Here is a 24,545-nt window from a genome sequence, read left to right on the forward strand (position 1 = left end):
GGGCAGATGGCTTTCATATTCCCTCTGGGATAATTTTTTTCCACGTTTAGTGATCTTTCGGTACTTTCTTTTTCAGTCATGTTTGGATTTTGTGAGAAATAGGTCTGTGGAAGAAATTAAAGGCAAATATTAACTGTACTTAACCCAAAAAGAACATCCCTAAAGCCTTCAAATCGCATAGTGTTTTGCTTTTAGGATATCTTATTATTAGTGTAGTTGAAATACAGGGTTTGTTGGCTATATCTGTAAATACAGTAAGTTGTGCTTAGTTTGTGTCATTTAGTAAAAAATTTGCCTTTGAGGCCAGTTTAACTACTAGCCTTGATCTGAAGCAAGGATTAAAGGTAAAGATGTTGGTACTAAACTCATACCACCTTTTTTTCCTCAACTGCTGCTATCTGAGAACTTACTAAAGAGCAATGAATTTCAAGTCCTTTCCTGCTGCTAATCCATATCTCTGCTCAATGGCTGGGTTCTTTGTACCGGGTGCTGCCATTTTGATGGGGATTGGCAGCCATCATATTTACACTGCTGATGTTGGGCCCGATCCTGTAAACCATTTTCAGCTCTTACTAACTTTGCATCTTTTCCATGATGCCCCCGGCTGATCTTTTCCAACCCCATTTCCATGATGCCCTCAGTGCAGCCGGGACTACAGCGTTTCTCGCTAGTTCCTCAGGATCTGCATGAGTTGTTTTACTTTGACCCTGTGGTTTTTACTCAGTTTTTCCTCAGACAAGTTTCCACTGACTCAAATTCATGCTTTAATTGAGTCAGGGCTCCGGGATGCGTCCCTGGGGCAAAGCCTGTTTCTAGGGCAGTTGGTTCCTGTGGAGCTGGGCCAGCCGACACTGGTGTGCGATGGCAAGGCTCCTTGGCAGGAATTCTTGGAACGGTCATAGGGATGTCACACACTTCCAAAATCTGCATATGTGAGCTTCTCCCATCGATGGTGCTGCAATAGGTAGTGCTGGTGTTGTGTTGTCAGGGTGCTGCAAGACTCAGCGAGTTGTGGGTTCCCGTTGCATTGGTGGTGTGGCTGGGGCAGCAGAAAAGGCTTTTGGGGGATCCAGGGAAAAGAAAGAGGAGAGAAAAAGTGTGGTCCACTGGTGTGAGCACTAAACTTGCATGTGAGAGACTTGATTTTTAAGGCTTGTTTTCCACCACGATCTATCTTTATCGGACCTTACCAGCACACTTAGGTGTTCTGTGCTTCATTTCCCTGTGAGTACACACAGGATGTTTGCACCACCCTCACCCACAGGGATGTTATGAAGATAAATTGTGAAATTTAAACCGTGAGTTTTTCAGCTGCTACTGCATTAGGTCTGTCTCTGTATGTAACAACGGACAACTTTATATAAGGACTTTTACGAGGACTGATGTGGACCCAGGTCTGGAGATCCTTGTACTTTGGACACCCCAGTATTTCCCTGGTGCTATACAGATGTACATCCAACAGGCTTGGCAGTATTTGGAAGTCCATGTTTTCATGTTTTTGCCCTGCTGAAAATAAAATTGAAGTGAAACAAAACCGCACAATTCTTTTTCATTGTGCACTGAAAAGACAAAAAACAATAACGCACTAGTCACCGCAAAAGGTAAATAGTTTCCTCATCAACCAGTTTGTCTGTTTATGTGGACCTCTTTGGTGCACTGAAAGCAGCCAGCTCTGCAAGGGTCCAGGATATCCCAAGTGCCAGTCTAAAATCATCGTCGCTGCTGGCCACTAAAAAACATGGCCCATCGCTGCCTTGAGTTACCTGGTTGTAGCATCTAAAATACAGGTGTTTCCTAAGATGTCCTGCCAGTGAAGTGTGTGGCCTCTGGCTCTTGCAACACCAGGTGGCTTGAAGTGTAAATCTTCTAGGTACAGCAACCGTGCAGCGGGCCAGCACTTCACTCGCTGGAGCTACAGAAATGTATAATCGGAGGTTTCCAAACTCCTCTGCAGACAGCTGGTGGCTCACACACTGCTCACCCCTCCTTGTTTCCAGCTGCTAATTTGCAATTAAACACGACTCAAAATACAGTAACCACTGCTCACAGTTTTCCGTGCGAGTCCGTCAGGTAGCTTACAGTTGCCGTCATTTGATGGTGAATGGAGCAGGCTTCTGCCGTAAGCGTGTGGCTGGGTGGAGAGGCTGCCCGTGAGGCTGCCTAAGATGTGGTTCCCACCGAGCGCTCCTGTAAATACCAGTTCAGCATAATGCAGCTGATTGATACTAACTGGCATCCCTGTAGGTGGTCTCAGTAGTGGGGCCAAGATGAAACGTGGTGCGAAGAATGAAGCGCTTTTTCTCCCTAAGGGCAGAGCACCTCCAACTGAGAGCAAAGGTGTGTTAGGCAGAGCTCAAGATGCAACTGCTGCACCAGGTCTGCAGGTAAAGGATGTTCTCGTTCAGGGCTTTGGCAATGCCAGAATCCACTGAAATATGCAAGATGCGTAGAAGACCCTGCAATTACATTTGACTGGTATGAAGTACATTAAATCTGTTTTCAATTCATTGCTCCAAAAAGTGCAAGCAAATTCAGTTAATATTGAATGTACTTTTAAAACAAAAGAAATTATTTTCTCCTATGGCAAACAAAGTAGTTGAATATACATCATTCAGTGCAAAGTTCCTTAGCTGTTCCTTGGCTAGGGTTTGTCCTGCAACCTGTGCAGGGGAGAAAACTATTACAATTTGCAAACATGAAACACAGAACAACCTCCTTTCTGAATATATTTAACGTGCAGAAACCACCATCATTATGGGATGAGGGAAACAAAATACTTAATTGGGGGACTTCAGTAAATATAGTAACAGTGAGACCACTCCTGGTTTGAGCGTACAAAGCCTGCCCAAGCAGGCAAACTGTGCACCTTTAATTAATGCTTTCACCCATTATTGAAATGGAGTGACTCACTATTCTCATGCAGTTGCCTTCTTCTGGGGTCAAACTCTTCATCGAAACAGCTGCACCACAGCCCTCAGGCTCTGTCTTTGCTGGAGAAAGGGTTGTTTTCAAGGGGCCTGTTGTGCAACCAAAGAGGTTGGAGTGGGATGCTGGAAAGTCTTCCACCTGACGTGTCAAATGTTTTATTTGCGACTTTTGGGTATTAGTGTTCCAGCATTGCTTCCTGTACAAAATTAGTCCTAATGTGTCCTATTTCATTAAAAGGTCTTACTAGACAAAAGGTGCTGGAGCCCTCGGTGTAGCATGGCAAGATTTTTCACACCTTGAGGTAGGAGGTGTTGGCTGCCACTACTTGTTCCAAGGCACGATCGGTCTGTGCCGTACCTCTGGTAGGATGCTGCACATACAGTTACTTACCTCAAGGTAAAGTAGTAACTTGTTTTGCCAGGGATTACCTAGCTTGAAAATGTCACTCACGTGAATGCGGTCCTGGTAAGAGATGAAATTTAAGTGTCAGACTTGGCTAGTCAATGATTTGGCTATTTACCTTGTTAGCCTTTGGGCGTGGGGTGTGTGGGGTATCCTTTTGCGTGACACAAGGATCGCTCTCTTGGATCATTGCAGTAGCCTTGCCAGTGTCCTGCTTGTAAAAGGGACTGGCAGAGGAAGAAGCTCAAGTCCCTTGGTGGGCTGGTGCTGGGGCACCTCCGAGCATTGGCAAAATAGGTAGTTGCCTGCGGCATTGGACTGTCTGCCCACAGTCCTGTTGTCTGCTCGCCTGTGCCAGTGGCAAGAAGGCATGCTCGTTGAGGGAAGCCAGAGCATCTGGCGTCCGTGTCTGGGTTTGGAAGGTGGGAGAGGTTCTCTTGGAAGTAACAGTCACTGCTTGTCTCCTTAGTGCCGGCAAAGGCAGCGGTCCTGGCTCGCCAGAGCTCTCTTCAAGCTTTCTGTCCCAGCCAAATCCTACCCCTTCCCCTCACAGGAACTACCCGGACCCCACCCCTCATCCTTGGGCAGCAAAATTCAGCTCTGCCTACGCGTTGCTTTGAGCCAGCTCTGAGTAAGCGAGCACGTCACGATTGGTGAGAGGTAGCAACTCCAGCCAATGCCAAACTTGCAGATCCTCCAAAGCCACCGCCATGAGCTGAGACCTGACGTGCTGGGAGTGCAGCCCAGGTTACTATAGCAAATCCTCAACAGTTTCCTGCCCAGCTGAGTCTTTCGGAGTCTGAAGCATTGTAACCTCATAAAAGCTAGAAAAAGCTTGAACTCATTCAAAGATCATTTCACACCACCTACAGTACTCTATGAAGTCAGACATGCTGTAACATATGATTAACGATGCGTTTGGTGGTGAGTCACCGGGTAGTCTAGCAAGCACTGCTCACCTTCTAACCAGTCTATGCGTGGGAGTCCTTACCCAGCGACACACCCAAGCTGAGCATTTTAATAATTTACTGCATTCTGAGCTTGGAAGGGCAGTTTTTGTTGCTTAATTAAAAAAAAAAAAAAATTACTTAAAAGCTTTGCTACCCGTTAGGGAACAAACCTCCACCATGAAGAAGAAGAAGGTGGGGGGGACCCCCAAAAAATTATTATTAATTTGTATGGTTGGAGTATCCAAGAAAAAGACTGAGAAAAATCTGCATTTAAGAGATGGAGGATTGCATCTTCGTGCTGTATTAAACAGTCACTTGATAAGATACATGGACGTTTCTTGGACTGAAATGTAGCATTACCCTTTCCCAACTGAGTGTCCCAAGCGCAAAGTGAGAGTTGTGGTTAGTCTTATTTATTATCTATTATTATTTATTATTTTTCCTGCAATCCTGAAAATTTCTCTTCTCTGTTAGCTTGCTGTTTCTTTTCATGGTAATCCCTAATGTTTGATTAGCTGAGCATCGAGGCGATGGTTTTGTGTAATAGTCTATGATAGTCCAAAGGTCTTACTCCTGAGTAATAATAAGCAGTTCAGAAACCATAACTTCATATATGAATTTAAGACTTGTTTCCCTGCGTGCATCACTTCAAATTTAATCTGCACTGGCTTTCAGCTGCCATGTCATTGCCCAATCTCTCAGCCCTGGAAGGGCCGCATGCAGCTCCCCACTGACTGCTCTTTTCCCCAGTACTCTTCTAGTCGCGTATCCTCAGCAAACCTTCTTACCTCACTGCTGCTCCAGATTGTTCACAGATAGATTGAACAGCACATGTCCTGGCCTCACCGGTGGGATGCCTCTGTTGTGAGAACTGACCGCTAACACCTACTTTCTGATGCCTATCTTGACCTGCCCCAGCTCATCCAGTATTAGCGCTGCTGGGATCAAAGCCAGATGTTGCAAGCCCCCGTTCAGGGAGTGCAGCTCATACCTGGTCCTTGTCTAGACTCCTCCATTTCCAGACACACAGGGTGATGCCGTGGAGCGTGAAGCAAGCAACGCTTTAGCCAGCCAGCAGGCTAAAATCTTTTGGGGACTGCAGCTTATTCCCCCGTTTGCTATAAATGCATGTAAACGTGCAGGTGTTTGGTGCACTGAGATGCCAGTGGGACTGTCTACGCCGTGCGATAGGGAAAAGCAATAATCACACGTACAAGTGCCAGCTTTGAATTAACAAAATGCAGTATTTTGAAATAGGGTGTTTTACCAGAAAAGAGCACACAAGAATAAATGATACTTGAAATTAGTGGCAGATTATGGGCAGAGCATGCAAATCCACCCACGTCTTAATGAAGCGTAACTGATATGCCTCTTCCGGCAATTAGCCGAGTTCCTCCGAAGAGCGCTGCATTGGATCAGGCAGCAGGATGGGCTGGCGCGGGCTGGCTGTTCCAGCTGCCTGGGAATTAGCATCCTGCCACAACCACCCCCTTCACACCCGGGCGGCGGGAGCTGCCGCGCTTGAGCTGGGGCTGCGGCAGGGGCCGGTTAGTTCGAGCTGCTTTTCATTGCTGGGATTTTCTCTGCAGCAGGCGCGCGCAGGGGACGGATAGCTTTGTTGCTGCAGGGCCCCTGATGGTCAGCCAGCCCCATCTGTTCACACAGAGCACTGCTTACATAGGGAGCTCCGCCAAAGGAGGATTTTCCCTGAGGAAGAAGCCCAAGTGTTTTTATTCAATGCCCTGCACTGACCTAAAGTGCTGCTTCTGCAAGGTTGAGTGTCACGTCCCACCAGCAACCTTCCTTGTGCTGAGTTGGTGACACACACAGGAGCAAATGTCCCTTAAGAGAAGTTAAGTCACAGGTAGCTCCCATGACTTTTGGGATGGCTGTGAACCCCTGGCCCCATCCCGCGCCAGCACATGGCAGCTCTGATGTGCCTCTGCTCTTGCACTCCTGGCTCTTTGCCCTGCTAATGCACCAGTGCCAGTCTTCAGCATCCCTCCCTCGCCCAGTTCTGACGGAAACGGGTGATGCATGATGCCCATACACCCCTTCATCTTTTTTTCCTTTCCCACCACCCGGATTTTCCAGATGTGGCTGCCACTAGAAATAAGCAGTTGAATGAGCACTTGTCTGCGGGTGACTCATTCTCGCCCTGTGAGGGGCTCCTTGGAGGGTGCAGACGCGAAGTCTCACCACCTCCCTGGACAGCCTGCGATGATGTCAAGTTCACCGGAGTGAAAAAGAGCCTCCTGCTTTCCCCGAAGCAGCAGCAGCCAACTTCTGCTGCTCCTCATCTAAAACATATGCGGCAAAAAGGATACGGTGGCCATGGTTTCCAGTTGCATCAGGGCAGCGAACTCCCTCCTTTCCCTGCTGATGCATGGGCGGGGGTGGCTATCCGCTCAGGTTTTACGTTTTGTCTCTAGAGAAATCCCAGGCTCCCAGTGAAATAATAGGAAAATTGCAACCAAAGGAGTTCCACTGAGGGGCTACAGTGACATACGGGTGATTTATCCCAGGCTCTTTGTCCTGCCTCTTGTGAAGTGCCTTCTACCTGACCACAAGGAAGCAAGTAAGAAAGGGCATCTTTCTCTGGCACATGTCCCTTGGAGGCTGTGTTTGTTCCCACTTGGGATTTAACACTCCTTCCACTGGCATTAACCTGCGCTCCTCACTTCATGTACCGTTTTCACATAGGCATTTGCTTGGACCGGAGACCCAGCGGGAAAGACTCGTGCCACGCTTATTCGTGCCTTTGTGTGATGTTTTTTCATGAGGACGGGGAGTAGGAACTGCAGAAAGGAAGGTTTGGGGTTTTTTTAAAGCACGCTTAATGTGATGGATGGTACTGGCTGCCCTTCACCGGCAGGGCTGCCTTACAGCCTGCTGAACACAGGGCTGTCTAGGTTCATTTGTGTTATAGTGCCATTCCTCGCCCTGGGCTGTGGAAGCCAGACTCTGTCTGTACATTTTCCTGAACGTCCGAGGAAACATGTGAAATTTTTTGAGGCTAAATAAATCTATTTTTGTTGAGGTTTTTGTGGTTTTGTTTCTTTTAAGAACCTTTGGTGAAATTTTGTGCTGGCTTTTTTTGTCTTTAGGAGGAATCTTAACAACATAGACCAGACCATGATGGGTCAAAGATGAAATACATTCGGCAAGCATTGTCAAGGTAGTAAAACAAAGTTCCTTGAACAAAACCATCACTGATTTACAATGAGTTATGCACTAAGTTTATGCATCACTAAGTTATCAGGAACACAGTGGCCACTGCTCACTTTCTTATGGACCCAAAGCTGTTTACTGGAGAGCATGGTTTGGTGTCATGGTTTCACCTGAGCTTTTTTTTTTCCACCTCACTTTTTTGCTTTGCTTTTCTTTCTAACTCACCAGCTGTTTTTCACCCATAACTGCCCCTCTAAGGGTGTAAGTGGATCAGTGAATAGTGTGGCCGGACCACAATCAAAGAAATATTTTGAGAGTCCTTTCAGAGCTCTTTCAGGAATCTGGGCCAGCTATGAATGCCGGCTTTATGCAGTGCTGTTTTGAAGTAGGAGTGAGTCACTAAAAAACAATTTGTGCTCTCTCCGTGTTCAACTTTGACTTTATTAAGAAAAAGAGAAAGAAAACAAACACAATCCCATTCACTGCCGAAATACGCATTGATCCTTTAATCCTCAGGGAATTGTTGGGAACTGCTTCCTCCTCAAAAGAATTGCTGTATTGACGCAACATTTAATTGTGCAATTACACACGCGCGTTTTTCTCCTGGGCTTTGCAGAGCGGGGCTCTGTGGCTGGAATGCTAATCAGAAAGCGATTGATACCATCTCGTGGCGCACACAGCCTGAATGCAGCCTCCCAGCGGGCAGCAACCCCTAGGTACTAGGTACGTCCATGGGTCCGTCCCAGCCTTTCCAAGCAGGAAACCAAAGATGGGAATCGCAGCACAGCAAGGCCAGAGCAAGGACTGGAATTTGGACTGGAGCCCAAAACTGTATCCTGTATTGGTTTGTTGTAGCTTTCCCTGGTAGAAGCGGGAGGCTCTGGCGCCCGTCCCTCCTCAGCAATGCGTGGGGGCTGCGCCTGACAGGTACCAGCAGGACCTCTGTTCAAAATCCCTCATCTGTGAGCTGAAAATATTACCGGCCTGAAAATGCCTGGTCAGCGGCTCTCTCCTGCTCCTGCGCCACTGCGTGATCTCCACATGGTGCACATGCCTTTGAATTTTTCATGGAAGTTTTGCTGAAAGCATTGCTTCAAAGCTACTGGGAAATGCTCTGCACATGTGTTTGTACATACACATGTATGTATATACAACCACACATACTTGTAGGCCAGGCTCCACTTTCCAAGGGCTGCACCTGCTGTAAACTTCACCAGATTTTTCTGATGCTTCGTGCGTGCCACCTCTGACTTCAGGGGTGTGCGACACTTGGGGCAGAGCCACAAAAAATCACTTCCAGGAGCTGGGCAGCTTCTGGGAGCCCTTGCTGTCACCTCTCTTACTGTGTCACTTCTTGATTCAGAAACTGAACCCTGATTGCACTCATTTGCCTCATACTAATTGACCCTGATGGGAGCGGCTTGCAAAGTGACGTAGAGCATGTCCTTGCTTTGCGTCACCTGGGAAGCATGCTGCACATTGGGATTTGCAGTTACCTGCAAGTAAATACAGAGGCTGGTTAAGCATTAGGTGGGAAGAAATGCAACTGCCCTCCAGCTGGCTTTGAATGCTAATATTTTCTTGGGGTTTAATCTCTTTACCATGACATTACTGTTAATGGTTTCATCATCAATTCTGCTTTCCCACCAGCATTAAGGATGGAGTTTCCAGATGGGCAATCCTAGCTGTTGGCCACCTTATCCATGTCCCTTATCCATGGCCACAGGCTACCAAGTAAGTCTTGTGTCTGGCCACACCATCAGTCCCGTGGCAAGTGTGCCCTGGGCCAGCCATCCCACTTTTTGAAAGCCTTTCAAACTCTTTTAATGGATGCTTTTAATGCATCCACCACACTTGCTTAATGGCCTCAGGAGAATGGAAAGGAGAGGTTTTTGTTATGCTGTTAAGCAGTGTTTGGCTGATGTTATTGGCTCCTGGCCTCCAGGTCCTTCTGCTCATGTTTTCTTCTTATTTGTCTGAAAGTTTTAAGTTGGGGCAAGCTGTGGCTGCTCCTGTTGGCAGAACCTAGCAAAAACTAGTCCTCCTCTGAGTTCAAGTGTTTGCTCCCTGCAGCTGATTGCTTTGCACCCTCCTGGCATCAGGACCTTGGGGCACGTCTGCCCGTTCAGGACAGGGCAAGGAGCTATGTTCCTCCTTTTCATGGCAAGGCTGAAAACACACAAAGAAGACCAGGCAGCTGTGGTCTTAGTTGACAATCTGAGAGGAGATTCGCTAGCAGAAAACCCCAGCAGAGAGCAAGGAAGGCTGCTGGCAAAAGTCAGGAAGGGACTCTCTTTCCAGATGCAAGAGAAGCAAAAGAATTGCAAGTAACGCGCTGAAGTACACAGGTGAAGTTACCTGGCTTATTTTGACCATAAAGCCCAGGACGGTAAAGGCTCTTAACCTCTATTAATCAGCGAGAAGCTGGAAGAGGTCGCACAATGATCACAGCTGCCGAAGCTGCTGCGCCCTTTTGCTCCCTTTAATTTAATTGTATTAGTCCTGCCCGCGTCCTTTGTTCTTCCGCCCCACTCAGGAAATCTGCTGCTGGTTTTGGCAGGGCTCGCTCTGGCTCCACATGGCTGGTTTGCGGACAGCCAGGAGGGATGAGAGGGAAGGCAGGAAGGGGAAGAGGATGGGAAAAGGTCCCACGGGAGCAACCTGCTTAATGTGCCTCATTTGTCTTAATAGAGCCACCACGTCCCTTCCTGGTGAAACTTCCTCCTGATAAGCCAAACAGGCAAACCTGAATGTAGAAGAGCTTCCACTGATATCAGCAGAAGCAATATTTCATGCTTAAATCTTAAAAAAACAAATGACAAGAGCCAGCGAGCCAAGCCTTGCGCAGCAGGAGCTGCCAACCCAGCGATCCCTCCTACCCCTAGCCTCCAGCTCCACCGAGGGGTCAGGGTGTCTCGCCTTTAGCTTGGCTGTTCTGGCTTGCACCACTTGTTCCTCATCAGACTGGTAAGAAAGAAGAGCAAACAGCTTAGCCCTGAGTCCGTCACTTGCTTCGCATGCAGAAAAGGGTCCAGCAAGCACAGCAGAGGGATTTTCAGGGCTAACGCCCGGCTGGTTTCTCTGCTGGTGGCAAGAGCATTGCTGTACCCCTTGCCAAAGCACTGTTCCTCAGGGCCGTTGTGGGGCGCAAACCCTCCCCACATATGCCCACCCATTCGTATGCTTGCTGGACTCCTCCAAACTGCCACCGCCTGCTTCCCACCCGCCTCTGCAGGGCTGCAGCTCTCCTCCCAGCGGCATCCAAGGACGTGGGCAGAGTTTTCCCCATCGGCAGTTCACACGGAGCAGCTCAAGCTGAGGATCCAGCAGCATCATTGCAACTTCATCGGTTTCCCCAGCAAATGCGTTGGCCTCCAGTCTCCCGTCAGCATCGTTGCAAGAATACTGCCAGCTCAACCCACTGGCATTTGTCTTCCCTGCCGCCAGAAATAATGATTCAGCAGAGGCACACTGGTTTTAGCACTCGTGTTCCTTTACATGACAGCGTAAATATTTCTGTGTCTTCATATAACAGGAAACGACAATGTGTGCAGTCTCTTACCTACCCAAGCCCCAGAGCAATCCTCACAGGGGGTTCAGAGGTGATGATGTGTCAGGAAAGCTGCCCTGCCCTGCTGCTTTGTAAAACACTTGCCTTTCACTGTAGGAGTAGGAGGATGCGTTCCGCCGATGCCATACCAGAGGGGTGGCACAGGAGGTGTTGTCATGCGTAATTCATGTGTTGTAATGGAAACATCAGAAAAAAGAAATGAAGATACATCAGAAAAATGTTAGTGACCTGCTATGTCGATATGGCATTTTTATGACCCTGGGTTTTACTTCATCTTTCTTAAACAAGCAAACAAACAAATGCAAGACGTGGTTTCCTGGACACAGATGCATTGTCTCCAATTCCAGAGTTCGTCTGTGCCAAAGGACAAGATAGCAGAGCAGCTAACCCAAGGGTGTACCTTCATCACCTTTCCATCAAGGAATGAGAATGCTTAATATGTGGGAAAAGATGAAGCACTTATAGAAAACTGTGGTTAAGGAAAGGGATTTTCAGATGATTTTAAATGCTTCAGGCTTGTCTGGGAAACACGATTTTGAGCTCCGTATTTTACTCGATTTCTCTGACTTCAGAGTCCAGCTGTACAAAATGCCACAAATCCATTACAGCAAACCCAGGTTTTCCCAAATATGTAAAATGTCAAGGTTCTCCTCGCCCTTTCACGACAATGAATTATCAGTTACATGCTTGCGGTGAAGTAATGCATCATTCGCTTACTTAGTTTTATAGGGGGATCCTTCCCTCATTGCTTGCTGTAATTCTTCTTGGATCTGAAGAGTAAAACATATTTACATTGGCTTGTGGAATTCTGGAAAACCTCAAGAAAAAATAGGACCGGAAAGGAAGGTTTTCTGTCCAGTGAAAATTTTTGTGATGCATTTTTTCCAGATCAGAACAAAAGCTTGAAACATAGAAAACCCCCAAAACATTAAGCCAGCTGCAGCTACTTATTCTGATTACTTTATCCTTTCTATTTTCTTAGTAAATTTACTTTATGTTGCAATGCAAAGTAGAAATTCCAGATTCCTTGAATAAAAATTTGGGTCCACAAAGTTGATTTCAGTAGTCTGGGAACTGTTTGGCAGATAATATTAAATCAGAAAGTGGCAATCTGCTGCACTAAAAATAAAAAATAATGATCCAGTAAATGACTAATTTTGTGGTCTGGGGTAATTAGCGGAACAGCTTGGCGGATGGAAGGCAGCAGGTCTAAATTACTGTACTAAGTCCATTTGCAGGAAGATATTATCTGACTTTGTTGTTATTAATAATAATTAATGAGAATTAAAATATTCAGCTGGGATTTTTGCTGTTGCTATTAGAGGGAATACGTGTGTATATATGTGTATTTGCTCTTTGATGCTTTTCTCGGTTGTTTGCATCTCAATCCTTGACTGTCTTGTTCTGGGACTTTAATAATACTCCAGAAATTACTGAGACCGCACCTTTGTCTAGCATGGAGGAAACTTGAGGCTTTTACAATTAGTGCTGCTGCTTATTCCATGAAAAACATATGCCATGATCTGACAAGGAAAGCAGCAGTAAGAAGTCAGGCAGTAAGCAGTCCTTTTTCAGCAAGCTCACAGGGAGCATCAGTCGGCGGCACGCAGCTCACTTTGCATCTTGGTTTTGCAGCACAGGTTGCTGGGGATGCAGGGACGGCACGGTCACCTCTGAGGCTGCACTGACCTGCACGGTTCCAAAGCCTTCTCTGGTCAAATCCAGTCATTACTTTGCTGAGGTCCTAGGTGCTTAAATTTCAGTGCCACTAGGACACCATGATGGTCACTTAGTCTTGTGCCCCTCCGTGACACTGGCCTTTGGTGTTTCCGATGGGCATTCCCACCCCAAACCCGTGTCCTGCGGTAGGCTTTAAGCACATGTTTTACGAAATCCTTCAACTAACAGGGTTCCCATGATGAGGGAGACTTTTAATGAGCTGGTTTAGTGGATAATTGCTCTCACCGCTAAAAACAAAGCACGCTTCTCCCTTTGTTTTCAGCTTAACTCTCCTGAGTTTCAGTCTTCAAGCCCTGGACTTTGCTCCACCTGTGTTTGGTAGAGTTAAAGCCCTTCAAGTCTGAAATCTTCCCACATGCCCTTAAAGACTAGGAGGAGTCATTTCCTAATCTTCTCTTTTAAGAGGACTGTGATAATTGAGAACTTATTATTGACTCTATTGACTGTCACAGGGTTCGCGTTTGGGTTTTTTTAGATAAGTTCTAATTGTTCCCATTTATCATTGTACAAGTACTGTTAATAATTGCTGTTCACTGTGTCTACATCTAAGGATGTGACCCCAATTCTGTTAAAGATCCAACTTTTGGGGCTCTGATGGACAGTTGAAGGGGTGTTGATTTGGTTTTGGGCATCTTTGAAGAAAAGTAGGTGCATAAATCAAAGTGCTGTTTACTCACCTTCTCCAAAGGTTTTGTAAATCGTGTTTGTTATTTTTAGCGGCTCTTTTTCAAGTGGTATTGTATCTCCAGTGGTTTCAGTTCTGCTTGGAGGCTGGGCTGTATTCTACCACCCTTAATCATCTTGAGTACTTTCTTCACTTTCCTTAACTTCATTTGATTTGGTGGAGAAATTTCAAGGAGTGAGATGAAACTTAGATGAATGAAATTGGGGATTAGGTGGGGGATTAGATGGATCCTAACAAGCAGATGCTGTGCTTTCCGTGGGAAGATTTCTAAGCTTTATTAAACCAGAAGGGGTTCTTTCCCCTGACACTTACAGATTTAAAAGCATTGTATTATACCTTATTTTTAATACAAATTATAAACTATCTTGATGGCAATAGCCATCTTTTGGTGAAAGTTCAAACCATGATCATAATCAAAGCCTCCATGAAAGGATGTGAGCTCTTTTATAGCCTTATGTACTGTAACTTCAAGGGGATTGTTCCTCATTCAAGTGCCCAAGCCTTTGCAGGATGGAGGTATAAATGTCTTATGATAATTATCCACTTACCTGTATTTTTTTGTTTGCAGCATTTTTGTCCCTGCATATGTCGGGCTGGTGGGAAATCTTATAAATACCATGATAGCAATGGTTTGCATCCCTTTGCAGGCTAAACCAAAGTCAGACCATCATGTGACGGAGCACAGTAAGTATTAGTGTTTCTGATAATAGCACATGAATAGGGGTGGGGGAGTGACATACTGTAAGGACTTGGGGTTGCATTTAAGGGCAAAAAGATCCCAACCTTGAAATGCTGACACTGATGCCTAAACTGTGCTTGTGGAAGAGTATTGTTCTCTACCTGTAGAACACTCTGCCGTGCAGAATTGCAGGCTTCCAGCCCAGCGCTTGCTGTGCATCTCAGAAAAGGTGAATGTGGACCCCTCGCCGGGAGTTAGTTTGGCCCAGCATGGGAGGCAACCGCGCTGTCTCACAGGGGTCCTCTGCATCCAGACCTGGCACCAGCTCCCAACCTTCTGCCATCAGCAGAAAGCTGGTGCTGCAGAGACGCATCTTTTCGGAAAGGCGGTGGTGAACCTGAGCAGACAGTCTCACGGTTTCTTGCTTCCTGCCTCTAACCTTTATAAATAGGGTATTAATCAATAGGTCATCTTCCGTAGGTTCATCACAGTCTGGCAACATGTTTAGCATCAGAGAAATCCTACGCCTGATGAAGTTTCCGGGAGTAATGGAAGTTTTCATAGTCAAGGTCTTTGCTGGACTTCCCGTAGGTAAATCTCACCCATTACTTGTGATTGCTGATGTATTTAAAATAAGATGACATACACTGTAGACCAGGCTTGTCTCAAGTTACTGAAAGCACATTGCATTTGGTCACGGAGCAGTGAGGATTCAGCTCCTAACTCGATGCTGGACGCTTTCAAATGGTCTCACCTACACAGGGTCAAACCCCTGGGACTTAATGTAAAACAGACTACTTGTCACAGGCTGCTTCTGCAACTTTTGGCAAATCACTTAATCTCTCTAATCCATCCTCCTGGCTGTTTTTTCCTGTTGTCTGTCATTTCTATTTAGGCTGCAACCTCCTCAGAGCAGAGGGAAATCATTTGTACCCTGCCAGAAACACTGAGGTCCTTCCTGATTTTACTTAATTATTTTAAGGGGTATGTGTACCCTAACCTTTTTCCCAAGAACTAAAAACTATTGCTAGACAAGAGGCTGCAGCTGCTCTAACTGTCGGCTGCATGCAGGGGAGGCACACCATGTTTCTTCCCTTGCACGTTGGTGGTGGCGCTTGTTCTTCCCTTCTTTATATATTCTGCTCGGTTTTTTGTCATGGTAGCAACCCACTGCTACCTCAAACCCATCCCAAACCTGCCTGTTTCTCTGCTCCCTTTGAGTCAGTTGCTGTCCTGGCATGGTCCATGTCTACTGATTTGCCAGGTTATACATATACTTGGCCACAATTTAATAATCTTTAATTTTGCCTACCCTCTAGCTTCTTTCCCCCCTGCTTGTCCAGAGACAAGGCAGCATGTCAGCCTTGTTAGTGGTGGTGTAAGGACACGGTGATGTTCTCTGCCCTTCCACACAGATAGCCTTCACGGCTCTTTCCCCAGTCAAACCTAAAAGGGCAGTTTCTCTTGATTATAGTTTCAAGGGTTAAATTTTGTGCACATCAAAACACGTGCACATCATGCTTCTGAACAAACTAAGGCACTTCCCTTCCAAACAGGGATCGTAAGAGAGGATTTAAGGCACCCTAGCTTTTATACTTTGCATCTTTTCTCCAATTCTTCTGCATCTGGAGAAGCCCTGGAAGTTTAAATAATGTGAAACATAAGTTACAAATTAATTTCTAATTTGTAAACTGTAAAGTCAATTTACAAATGAAAATAGATTTGGCTGTGAAGAGTGCTGAATTAGAAGGGGATGGCATTTCTGGGCTTGGTCAGGTTCATCTGTTATTCCTTGCTAAGGCGCTGGGGGAACAAGTCCGACTGAAGCTGTAGAATAGCATTCATGGAAGTAAAGGATTTCTGATTATTTTTTTTTTGTTTTTTTCTTTTTGTGTGTAGTTGGCACTGGGTGAGATCAGTAATGCCAGTTGGTCCTACCTCCACCACTGGAGACAGGATACAGTCTCGATGGACTGCTTGGCTCGCCCTAATAGTGCACTTTTTTGGTTCTTATGAAACTGACCTTTTAAAACTGTGTTTTAAAAAGTGTTTATAAAATGTCAGCATTTCACAGAACAAGACAGTCAAGTGATGTTTTAAGATGGTTTTCTTTGCTGATTCTGGCTAATTTCTCAGCTTAAAGTAGCATTCATTTCTCTGTTTAAAAATGCCTGAGACAGCATCCGTATGCAATCTGCACGATAATTTCCTGTGCACTCTCCTTTTTCCAAAGGCCAGGCGAGATGCACTTTGTTTTAGTCATCCCTGCTGAAATGCAAATTCCTCCCTGTTGCAGAAGATGGTTCTTCTTTTCCCATGCACAGCAAAAACACGCACCCAACCAAAATAAACATCACCTGCCCAAAACTGCAAGGCAACTTCTAAGCAAAGAGGATGGAGACAGTGAAGCTGAAATTTTCACATCGCTGAAATGGCTGGGATTACTTCCGTAAGAGTAGGAATGGCTTTACTTGAGACAGTCCAGCTACAAGCATAGCGCTTGCTTGTGAGGAGCGATTAAAATCCTAGCAACTTGTCTTTGCAGGTCTCTCTTCACTTCAGGTGACTGACCATACGATGGCAGCTGAAAGGGGATTTGGCCATCACCTACTTCTCTGAAGCTCACTGCTGGAGGCTGAGCTCCTCATGAGCTCATTTACCTTTCATCTCCAGGCTGCAACTGTATAATTAATTAGATCACCCAAATTACAGACCGTTCTCTATTTACTTTGTAAACAAGTTTGTAATATACACAGAAGAAAATCTTCTGTTCCTTATGGATCTCATTGTTGTCTAAAATTAGCTTGTTTGAGACCGAAAGAGCCTCCCCAGGGGGGCTGCAGGGCTGGGAACCTCCTCCTTGTGTTGCATAAAAGCAGACACGGGCTCCGTGCCTCTTGCAGGAGGGTAGCTGCCAGGGGATGGACAGGCAGCAGATGACTCCAGCACAGCTGAATTACATTCTCAACTGACCTGGGAAAAGCGAGCCTCATTGCATTGTGGTAGATAAGAGACAGAAAAGAAAACACGAGGATAAAAATGTCAAACATACCTCTTACTGACCAGAAATCACCAGGGCCTTGAAAATACTGATAAATAGCTGTTTGTATGAATCTTTGACTGCCTAATCCCTATGGAAAACCTGGTTTTAGCACGATGGCTCTAGCACCTGCATCCTATTTTTAAAAGGACTTTCTGTCACATGTGGAACAGGATTTTGCAGTAAGCCCTAGGGCTCTGCAGCCCGTCACGTTGGCAGTCCAGTGTAGGAGGGCTGAGACAGGCTTCCAGAGGCTGTACTTGCCTTCTCACACCAGCTCTCGGTAAGGCTTGCTAAGCCGGCCTTCCAAAGTCACAGGCTGCTTTTAGAATTGTCATCTTCTTTTTTTTTTTGAAAACACGGTTTGCACTCAGGTGTCTCCTTGGTGCTTTTTCTTGTCTTTATCGCATCTTGCGAACCATTTACCTGTCTTCTGCTGCATAAGCCTAGTTACTCATCCCACTGGTGCCAGTTGTTCTGACGAGTTCATCCCTTATGTAGACCCCCTCAAAAAAAGGCGAGGTTTTTGAGGATATTGTTGCCATTTTCCGCTTTTTTCCTGGTGAAAACCTGAGCCTCGCAGTGTGGATTGAGGCTTCTCCCAGCAGTTCCTGCATGGGCTTTTGGTGTCCCCAGAAGAGCTTGGGGACACGCCACCCCAGTGAGCCCACCCCAGGGTGGGTACATTACTCACGTGGCTGCGCTCAGCTGGCCAGCAGTCTACCCAGAGAGGACCTGCTGAGCTCTTTGTAAGAAATGCTTGTTCCAATGGGCATAAAATGTTTTGAGCTCAATCTGGGGCTCACCTTGTGGGTTCGACCAAGAAATGTCTTGCCAGTGGGAGAGACCCCCTTAGTTGCTGAAAGAAGGGGGGCAAGGGGGTGTCCCTTGTCCAGGTAGCTCTAAGTGACCGTGCAGGCACAGGGGGTGACACCCATCTGAAGAAGAGACCTTTGCATCTCCAGGGGAGCCATGCAATGTGTAATGCTAATTAAAGAGCACAGCCTATCCTCCTGCTCTGAAAGAAATCAGCTCATTTGGAGGAGAAAGATCTAAATCTCCCTTAACTCGATGAGGGACTTCAAAGGGGAGAGGAGCTGTAGAAGCTGGCGCGTGGTACCAGGAAGAAGCGTCAGGTATGAAGGAAGGTCGAGCCCCTCCTAGGTCGTACCTGCAGCAGGGGAGCAGGATGAAGGGCGAGCGCCTGCTTCAATCTAATCTTCCTGCAAGTGAAACAAAGTGTGGTTTTTCTTTCATTTCTTCACGTGTGCCTTTTATAAACATGTGCAACTCTGTTGCCTGGTTTGGATGTTGTGAGTAAATACTGTTATTTGCATGTTACCTTAAGCTGGCTTGAGCTAAGAGCGATTTCAAAGTAAGTGGATAACGATGGGGTGCACTCCATGGAGGGGTGTGGTGAAGCCATAAATCTTCATGAGCCCCAGCTCTCCGGCACCTCCTCCAAATATCCGGAGAGTAGCAGAGCAGGGCACCCTTCCTGACCCTCATCCCTCTCCCCCAACGCCATGGGGCCAGCTTGGGTGCAGCTATCCCCATTAAGGAGGGAAGAAGTGTCTCTGGTGGGGTTCAAAGAAGGCTTTGTGGCAGGTCCTGGGGTGGGAGGGTGGTGGTCCCTCCAGGCAAAGGCTTGGGGTGCTTGGAGGGAGGTCCTTGTTGCTGCAGGTGCTCCACTGGTAGCGGCACCATCAGGCTGCTGGCTGCGGTGGAGTTGTGCTGGTCTGTTAGGGTGTGAGTCCTCCACGGTGTTTAAGTCAGCAATTTGGGATCGCTCACCTCCCGCTTCCGGGAAATGCCGGCAAATCCTTCCCATGCCGCAGGGCTAGTGACTCACTTTGCCAGGCCACAAGCTGCCTTCTCAGTCCTCACACGTTGCCTCCTGGCCTCTGTTTTCTTCAGGAAGGAGAGGACCGCAGCTCCCTATTTACCCAGTCTTTGCACCTTGGAGGATCCTACAAGGAAGGGCAAGACGCCTAAAGTTCACCTGCTCTCTTCTCCTCTCCCCAGCAGGGTCAGTGCTGTCTGATGGGCACGTTAAGGGGTTGTTCACACACAGAGCACCCCAATATCCTACTATCTTGGTCTACCTGAGGTGCACAAGACACTAGGGGAGGCAGCAGCCTCCTACCCCATACCACTCTTTGAGAGCAGTGTTTTGTTATAATATTTTTAATTTGATGGCTCTTTGTGTATGATGGGAGCGTGTGTATGCATGTCTGTATTTGTGTATGTTTGGGGGAAACGCACACTATTGTATTTTCATGTGAGATGAAGTGAGTGGGCATTTTCCGCTACGCTTTCCAGAAACTGCCTTAATTGAAAAGCAGACCCAGCCTGTGCTGATTTTGTCTGTTCTTTCCTGACCGCTTGTGTCAACACCGCTATTGGTCCATGCAAGTGAGATTTCATGTGCCACCGATGTCATTGCCAAAGTGTGCAGTGAAGCCACTGTATTTAGGCTGATGTCACTGGCTTGCTCCCCATGGTGAAAGTCTAAAGTCAGGCAAAAGGGGCGAGGAATCCAGTCAGATTATTTTTATGGTTACAGTCTTGTCTGAACAAATGTTTTCTTGCTGTCTTAATGGTTAGTCTGGCTTCGGTGATACAAATATTTACCAGTTTATAATAAACAGCTGAATCTACAGCCTACATAGTCACATTATTTAAAGATGAAAGTAAGGGGGATAAAAAAGTTAACATGTAAAGATTAAATTACTAGACTGACTTTGAATAGGATTCTGCTCATGTGTTTATATCCAGTCCCAGCAACCCCAGGGAGAGCTACTGACTTGTACTGGGGGTGATTGGGAGCAGGATCTGGGCCACTATATACAGTGCAAGTATATTGATGTACGCTTTTCATTAACCCTCCCTCTAGGTTTGTTCCTGATTATGTTTTCCATCATCTCTATGGATTTCTTTGGCTTAGAAGCAGTGGAGTCTGGATACCTGATGTCATATTTTGGTGTCCTTCAAATGGTAAGTGAAGTGGAAGTCCCCCTCTTGCCACACCCCTATCTAATTTGCTACCTTGTTGACACATGCTCTTCCAAATCCAGGTGTAATATTGACAAGCAAATCCTAGCTCTGCCATGTGTCACTTGGCTTCAAAAAATAGAAGCGACTCCAAATTTATTCTGTTCCTCGGAATGGGAAGAAATCAGAGCAAGGAGTGTCCTGAAAGCTTTCTTCCCCATGTCCCTCTTTGCAGATCTTTAAGCTGTGGAGCTAAAATTTCCTTGGACTGATGTGTTGTCCCGGTTTTTGTAACAAAACTTACATTGAAGCTAAATTGCCTTGACTAAGGTTTTCTCTGGTGCAGGTTAGCTAATTTACATTTACTTAGTAGTACCCTGTAAATTTATGTAAGTAGATGATCTTACTGGCCTTTTCACAGATCCCTTCAGTGTAGAGGAAGGACTTGTTTCTGCTGTGTGGAAACAAGCACAGCAAGCTTGTACTTTCCAAAAAGAAAAAAAAAAAAAAGAAAAAAAAAGGTGGGCAATGGAACATGGTTAGGAGACTACCAAAATGGGTAAAGGGAAAAGTCAGCTGAATTAGGCAGTAGCAGGGCCAAAAAAAGTAAGGTGGTGTGTTATAGCAGAATGTTCCTTTTGGAGGAAAAGGCTAATAATTTTGCAGAAAGAACAACAGACATTTATAAGTAAGCCCCAAGGTAGGAATGCAAGTTAAGCAATATCCTGAAGGAGGGTGGTCTTGTTATTAAATCTGCCTTCATTTCCTGGGCATTGCCGCAGAGTTCCTGTGGGATCTGGAGGACCTTCTCATCTGGGAAATGGCAGCTTTAGTTCCTTCCCTTGTGATTTGGATTTGGCGTGGTGTTGCCAGTCACTTGGGCTCTGCCCTGGCCTCATCAAACCTGGGTGCCTTGGTAGAGCATTTGACAAGTGTGGCCGTATGTCAGCAAGTGGAGTCTGCAGAGTAAACGGGCTGGAGCTGAGGAGCTGGTGCCTTTGCCATGTCTGTTCTGGGACGGTGGCTTTAGACTAGCTGTCTTTTGATCCTGTGAGCTCAACACCTGCTACCAGCTGGATGGGTCCAGTTGCGTTGGAAAGAAAACCAGTTTGTTACTCCGCAGCATGGAAAGAGCATGACGAGTGGAATGATCAGCAGCTGCTTTCCAAAGCACGCTTCTGACCCCAACACCACTGCTAACAAAGGCTTTCCCTACGTTAGTCTTTCTGTGCTGCCTCCTAGACCAGGATCTGCAGGAATCACTCAGGTTTTAGAGGGGCCAAGTCACCTTCTGATATCTTCTTCCCCCTTTGAATGTAGAGGGACTCCCCAACAACTGTGGTCTTCACTTAGACGTATCAGTTAAATCCCTGTTATATATGTCTACACTGAAATTAAATTTGGGGTTGCAGCATGCCTATGGTGTGCTTGTTTTGAGCCAGGTAACGTGGGCAGCAATAGCTCTTGTACAGCCAGGGCTGGAGTGGCTTCGTGTTGCTAGATGGAGCTTGGATGCTGCTGTCAGGTCTGAGATATCTGTCTTCAGGACGCTGCTGTTATGTCTGGGGTATCTGTCTGTCTTTACTGCTATTGTTTCCCAGGTTAGTTTGGTTGAAACTACTGTAGATAAGGTTACCTGTGCTGCCGTGCCAGTCCACCCTACATATAGATACAGCCCTGGAAGATATGGGAATTATAGCATTCACTCTGCTTCCTAACGAGTAATCAGATGCTAGTGCTAACCAGGGACCTGAACCTTCCCGTAGTCACAGGGTTTCAACCCACAGAGGCCAATCATGCCTATTACCACACTCTAACCCAGCAGTGGCCTACAGGCTCAGGTGCAGCATCTACTTTGCTGGGGAGCCTTTGCCTCGGGACATTTGACACAAAAACTAGCTTTTGTCAGCCAGGCAGTTTTCTTTCATCTATCTGTGCAGTTTCTGTCCGTGTTGCTATGCATATTCTACAGTGCATGACTCTGGGCATCAGAAATATAGGAGCGGAGTGGTCATAGGGTACTAACTTCTCTTCTTCATGACGGTGCATTGGGGTTTGCTGCCAGAACCCCAAAAAGGAAAGGGGAAAAAAATGCTTCAATTTTTTAAAGCCAGCAAAGCCATTTTGCCTAAGAACTTGCAAAGCACTGCTTTCTTCTTCGTTGCTTGTTTTTTCCACTTTATCAAAGGCAGCTCCAAGCTCTGCTCTGGTTTATGCAGGACCAGATCCTCAACGGGTCCAAACAATACTCTCACCATCTGGCTTTTAAATTATTGTAAAACATTAAAATGTCTATCTTTACTTTCACATCAGGTCTCTGGCTAGAACCACTCAAAGATATCTCTTGCAGTTAGTGACTGGGTTAATGTTTTATGGCTGGTTTCTCTTGGGGTTCATCCAGTGGAAGATGTATGCAGGGAATGCAACATGTGCTGGCTCTGTCCTGCCAAGCCCCAGAGCTGCTTGTGTGCCTTCATGTTGCCTAAGCTGGCATTTCAGATGCATTTGTTTCTGCTGTACAGTGAATTGATACTGCTGGAGATATAAATGCAGATTAAGGTGCAAGCAAATTCCACCAGTCTGGATGGGTGAACGGTGATTAATATCTGCTGACTGGCTTCCCACTTCACTGAGTAAATTATAGCTTTCTTTGTAAGGAATATAATGTCCTTTTCAATGAATTTCATCAACCAGATCCTCGGCTTTGATTTTTCATTCCTTATTTTACCTTCCCATAAAACATTGTGAGGGTTTTCCCATTCTCCTGGACTTGTTCTGAGCCCTCCTGTTAGAGGAAACACATCCCCCCATTTGCATCTCTCCCTGGATCTGAAAATGGATCGTGTTCAAGGATTTCTATAGGCGGGAGCGTCACAGAAATGAAGGGGAAAATAAGGATCAAACCGTGTCCTGTTTACTTTAAACCTCCCTGTAGACATTGAACACAGTGCCTGGGTGGTTGCACAGCACGGCCAGCAGATACGCCCAGCGCCATGTCCCAGGGTCTCGCCTGCTCCCAGCACACGTTGCATGCACTAAGCGGCTTCAGAGATGCACAGGGAGCAGCACGGCGAGCAAGGCATAGCTGAACCCTTTACTCCGTTCCTCCCCAAAAGTCATACGCTGACCAAAGCACTGTCTGCTCTGCTAATTCCTGGCAATTTTTAGTAGTATTATTTCTTTGTGTTATTGTAGTTTCTATTTTTTTAATGAAACCTTCTCAAAACGAACATCTTCCTCTTGCACAGAAAGTGATGTTGCAGCCCCCTTTCCCAGCCCAATCAGCAATCCCAGGATGACTTGAATAGTGATAGTATCTACCCACTTTCCTTTCCCACCCCAAGCATATTATGCTCCAATTGCTTGACCTAATTTTTCAGCTTCTCAGCCTCATTTAACCTACTGTGGTGAGAAGCAGCCAATGCGCTGTAAACATCTCTGTTTCTCACCATTTTTCCCATTCAAGCCAGCTGCAGAGCACCTAGAGAGGAGATTTTGAATGGCTTTGGGTCAGTCCACCTAATTTTAAGTAGGCAACTCAAGTACTATGTTGTCAGTATTTCAAACAGCTCTTTGTGTGGGGAGATCGGCACAGAAACACTGACCCCCCACGGAAGGTGAGGCGTTTGCCACCTTTGCAGACAGAGGATGTTAGTTAGCCGCCCCGCTAATTCAGGCAGCCCTCCTGAGGGATCCCATCCGGAGCTCCTCAGCCTCACCTCGTCACACTTGATCCCATCTTGTCACTTTATGACCCTGCAGGACCCCAATATTTGGGAGGGGTGCCCCATGCCCAGCCTGAGAGGACCCCTGTGGGTTTGGAAGGAGGATTTGGGGCTGGCTTTTGGAGCCTGGGAGCCTCATGGGCTTTGGGTGGCCAGTCTCCAGAGCACCCTTCTTGGTTGCTCCCTTGCCGAGCATCAGCTCTGTCCGCATGGGAACCGTTCATGGCACTTGCTAGCAGTGAAATGGCTCAGCTGGTGCTGGCGGTGGGTTTTGTCCTCTCAATGCCACGCACGCCATGACGACCGATGACCGCCGCTCATGGCACGGGGCATCCTCGGCACCCTCTTCCCTCCGCCGAGGTGGCTGCCCACAGCACGGTCACCCTTCACCCGAGCGCTTGTGGTACATCTCCTTGCTGCCACTTGTACCCCTGTGTGGAGGGATGTAGGTTGCCTTGCTGCTGCTCCCAGCCCATTTCATGGAGTCCCAAGTGACCCGAAGTAATACATCTGCTGATGCATCATTGTAAAAGTTCCCATGGGAGTACCTGTCCACAGGGAATAGGGTCTTCCCGGCTCTCTGGATGAAGCACTGGCCCAGGAGCTGGCACCAATTTACTGTTTGGGGTTAGGCAAAGAGCATCATCTAATAGCAGAGGA

The 24,545-nt window shown here is 46.7% G+C and overlaps 1 protein-coding gene across 2 annotated transcripts in view; it reads left to right on the forward strand.

The window, feature by feature from the left end:
* SLC22A18 (solute carrier family 22 member 18) overlaps nt 1-24,545 on the forward strand; it is a 62,939-nt gene that overhangs the window by 23,590 nt on the left and 14,804 nt on the right. For both annotated transcript variants that reach the window (XM_049821102.1, XM_049821101.1), the window contains 3 exons: nt 14,016-14,131; nt 14,607-14,717; nt 20,063-20,163. In XM_049821102.1, coding sequence (XP_049677059.1) covers nt 14,016-14,131; nt 14,607-14,717; nt 20,063-20,163 — 328 coding nt within the window. The remainder of the gene's footprint in view (nt 1-14,015; nt 14,132-14,606; nt 14,718-20,062; nt 20,164-24,545) is intronic.

Source organism: Accipiter gentilis, chromosome 17 (assembly GCF_929443795.1).
Source record: "Accipiter gentilis chromosome 17, bAccGen1.1, whole genome shotgun sequence".
Classification (NCBI taxonomy): domain Eukaryota; kingdom Metazoa; phylum Chordata; class Aves; order Accipitriformes; family Accipitridae; genus Astur; species Astur gentilis.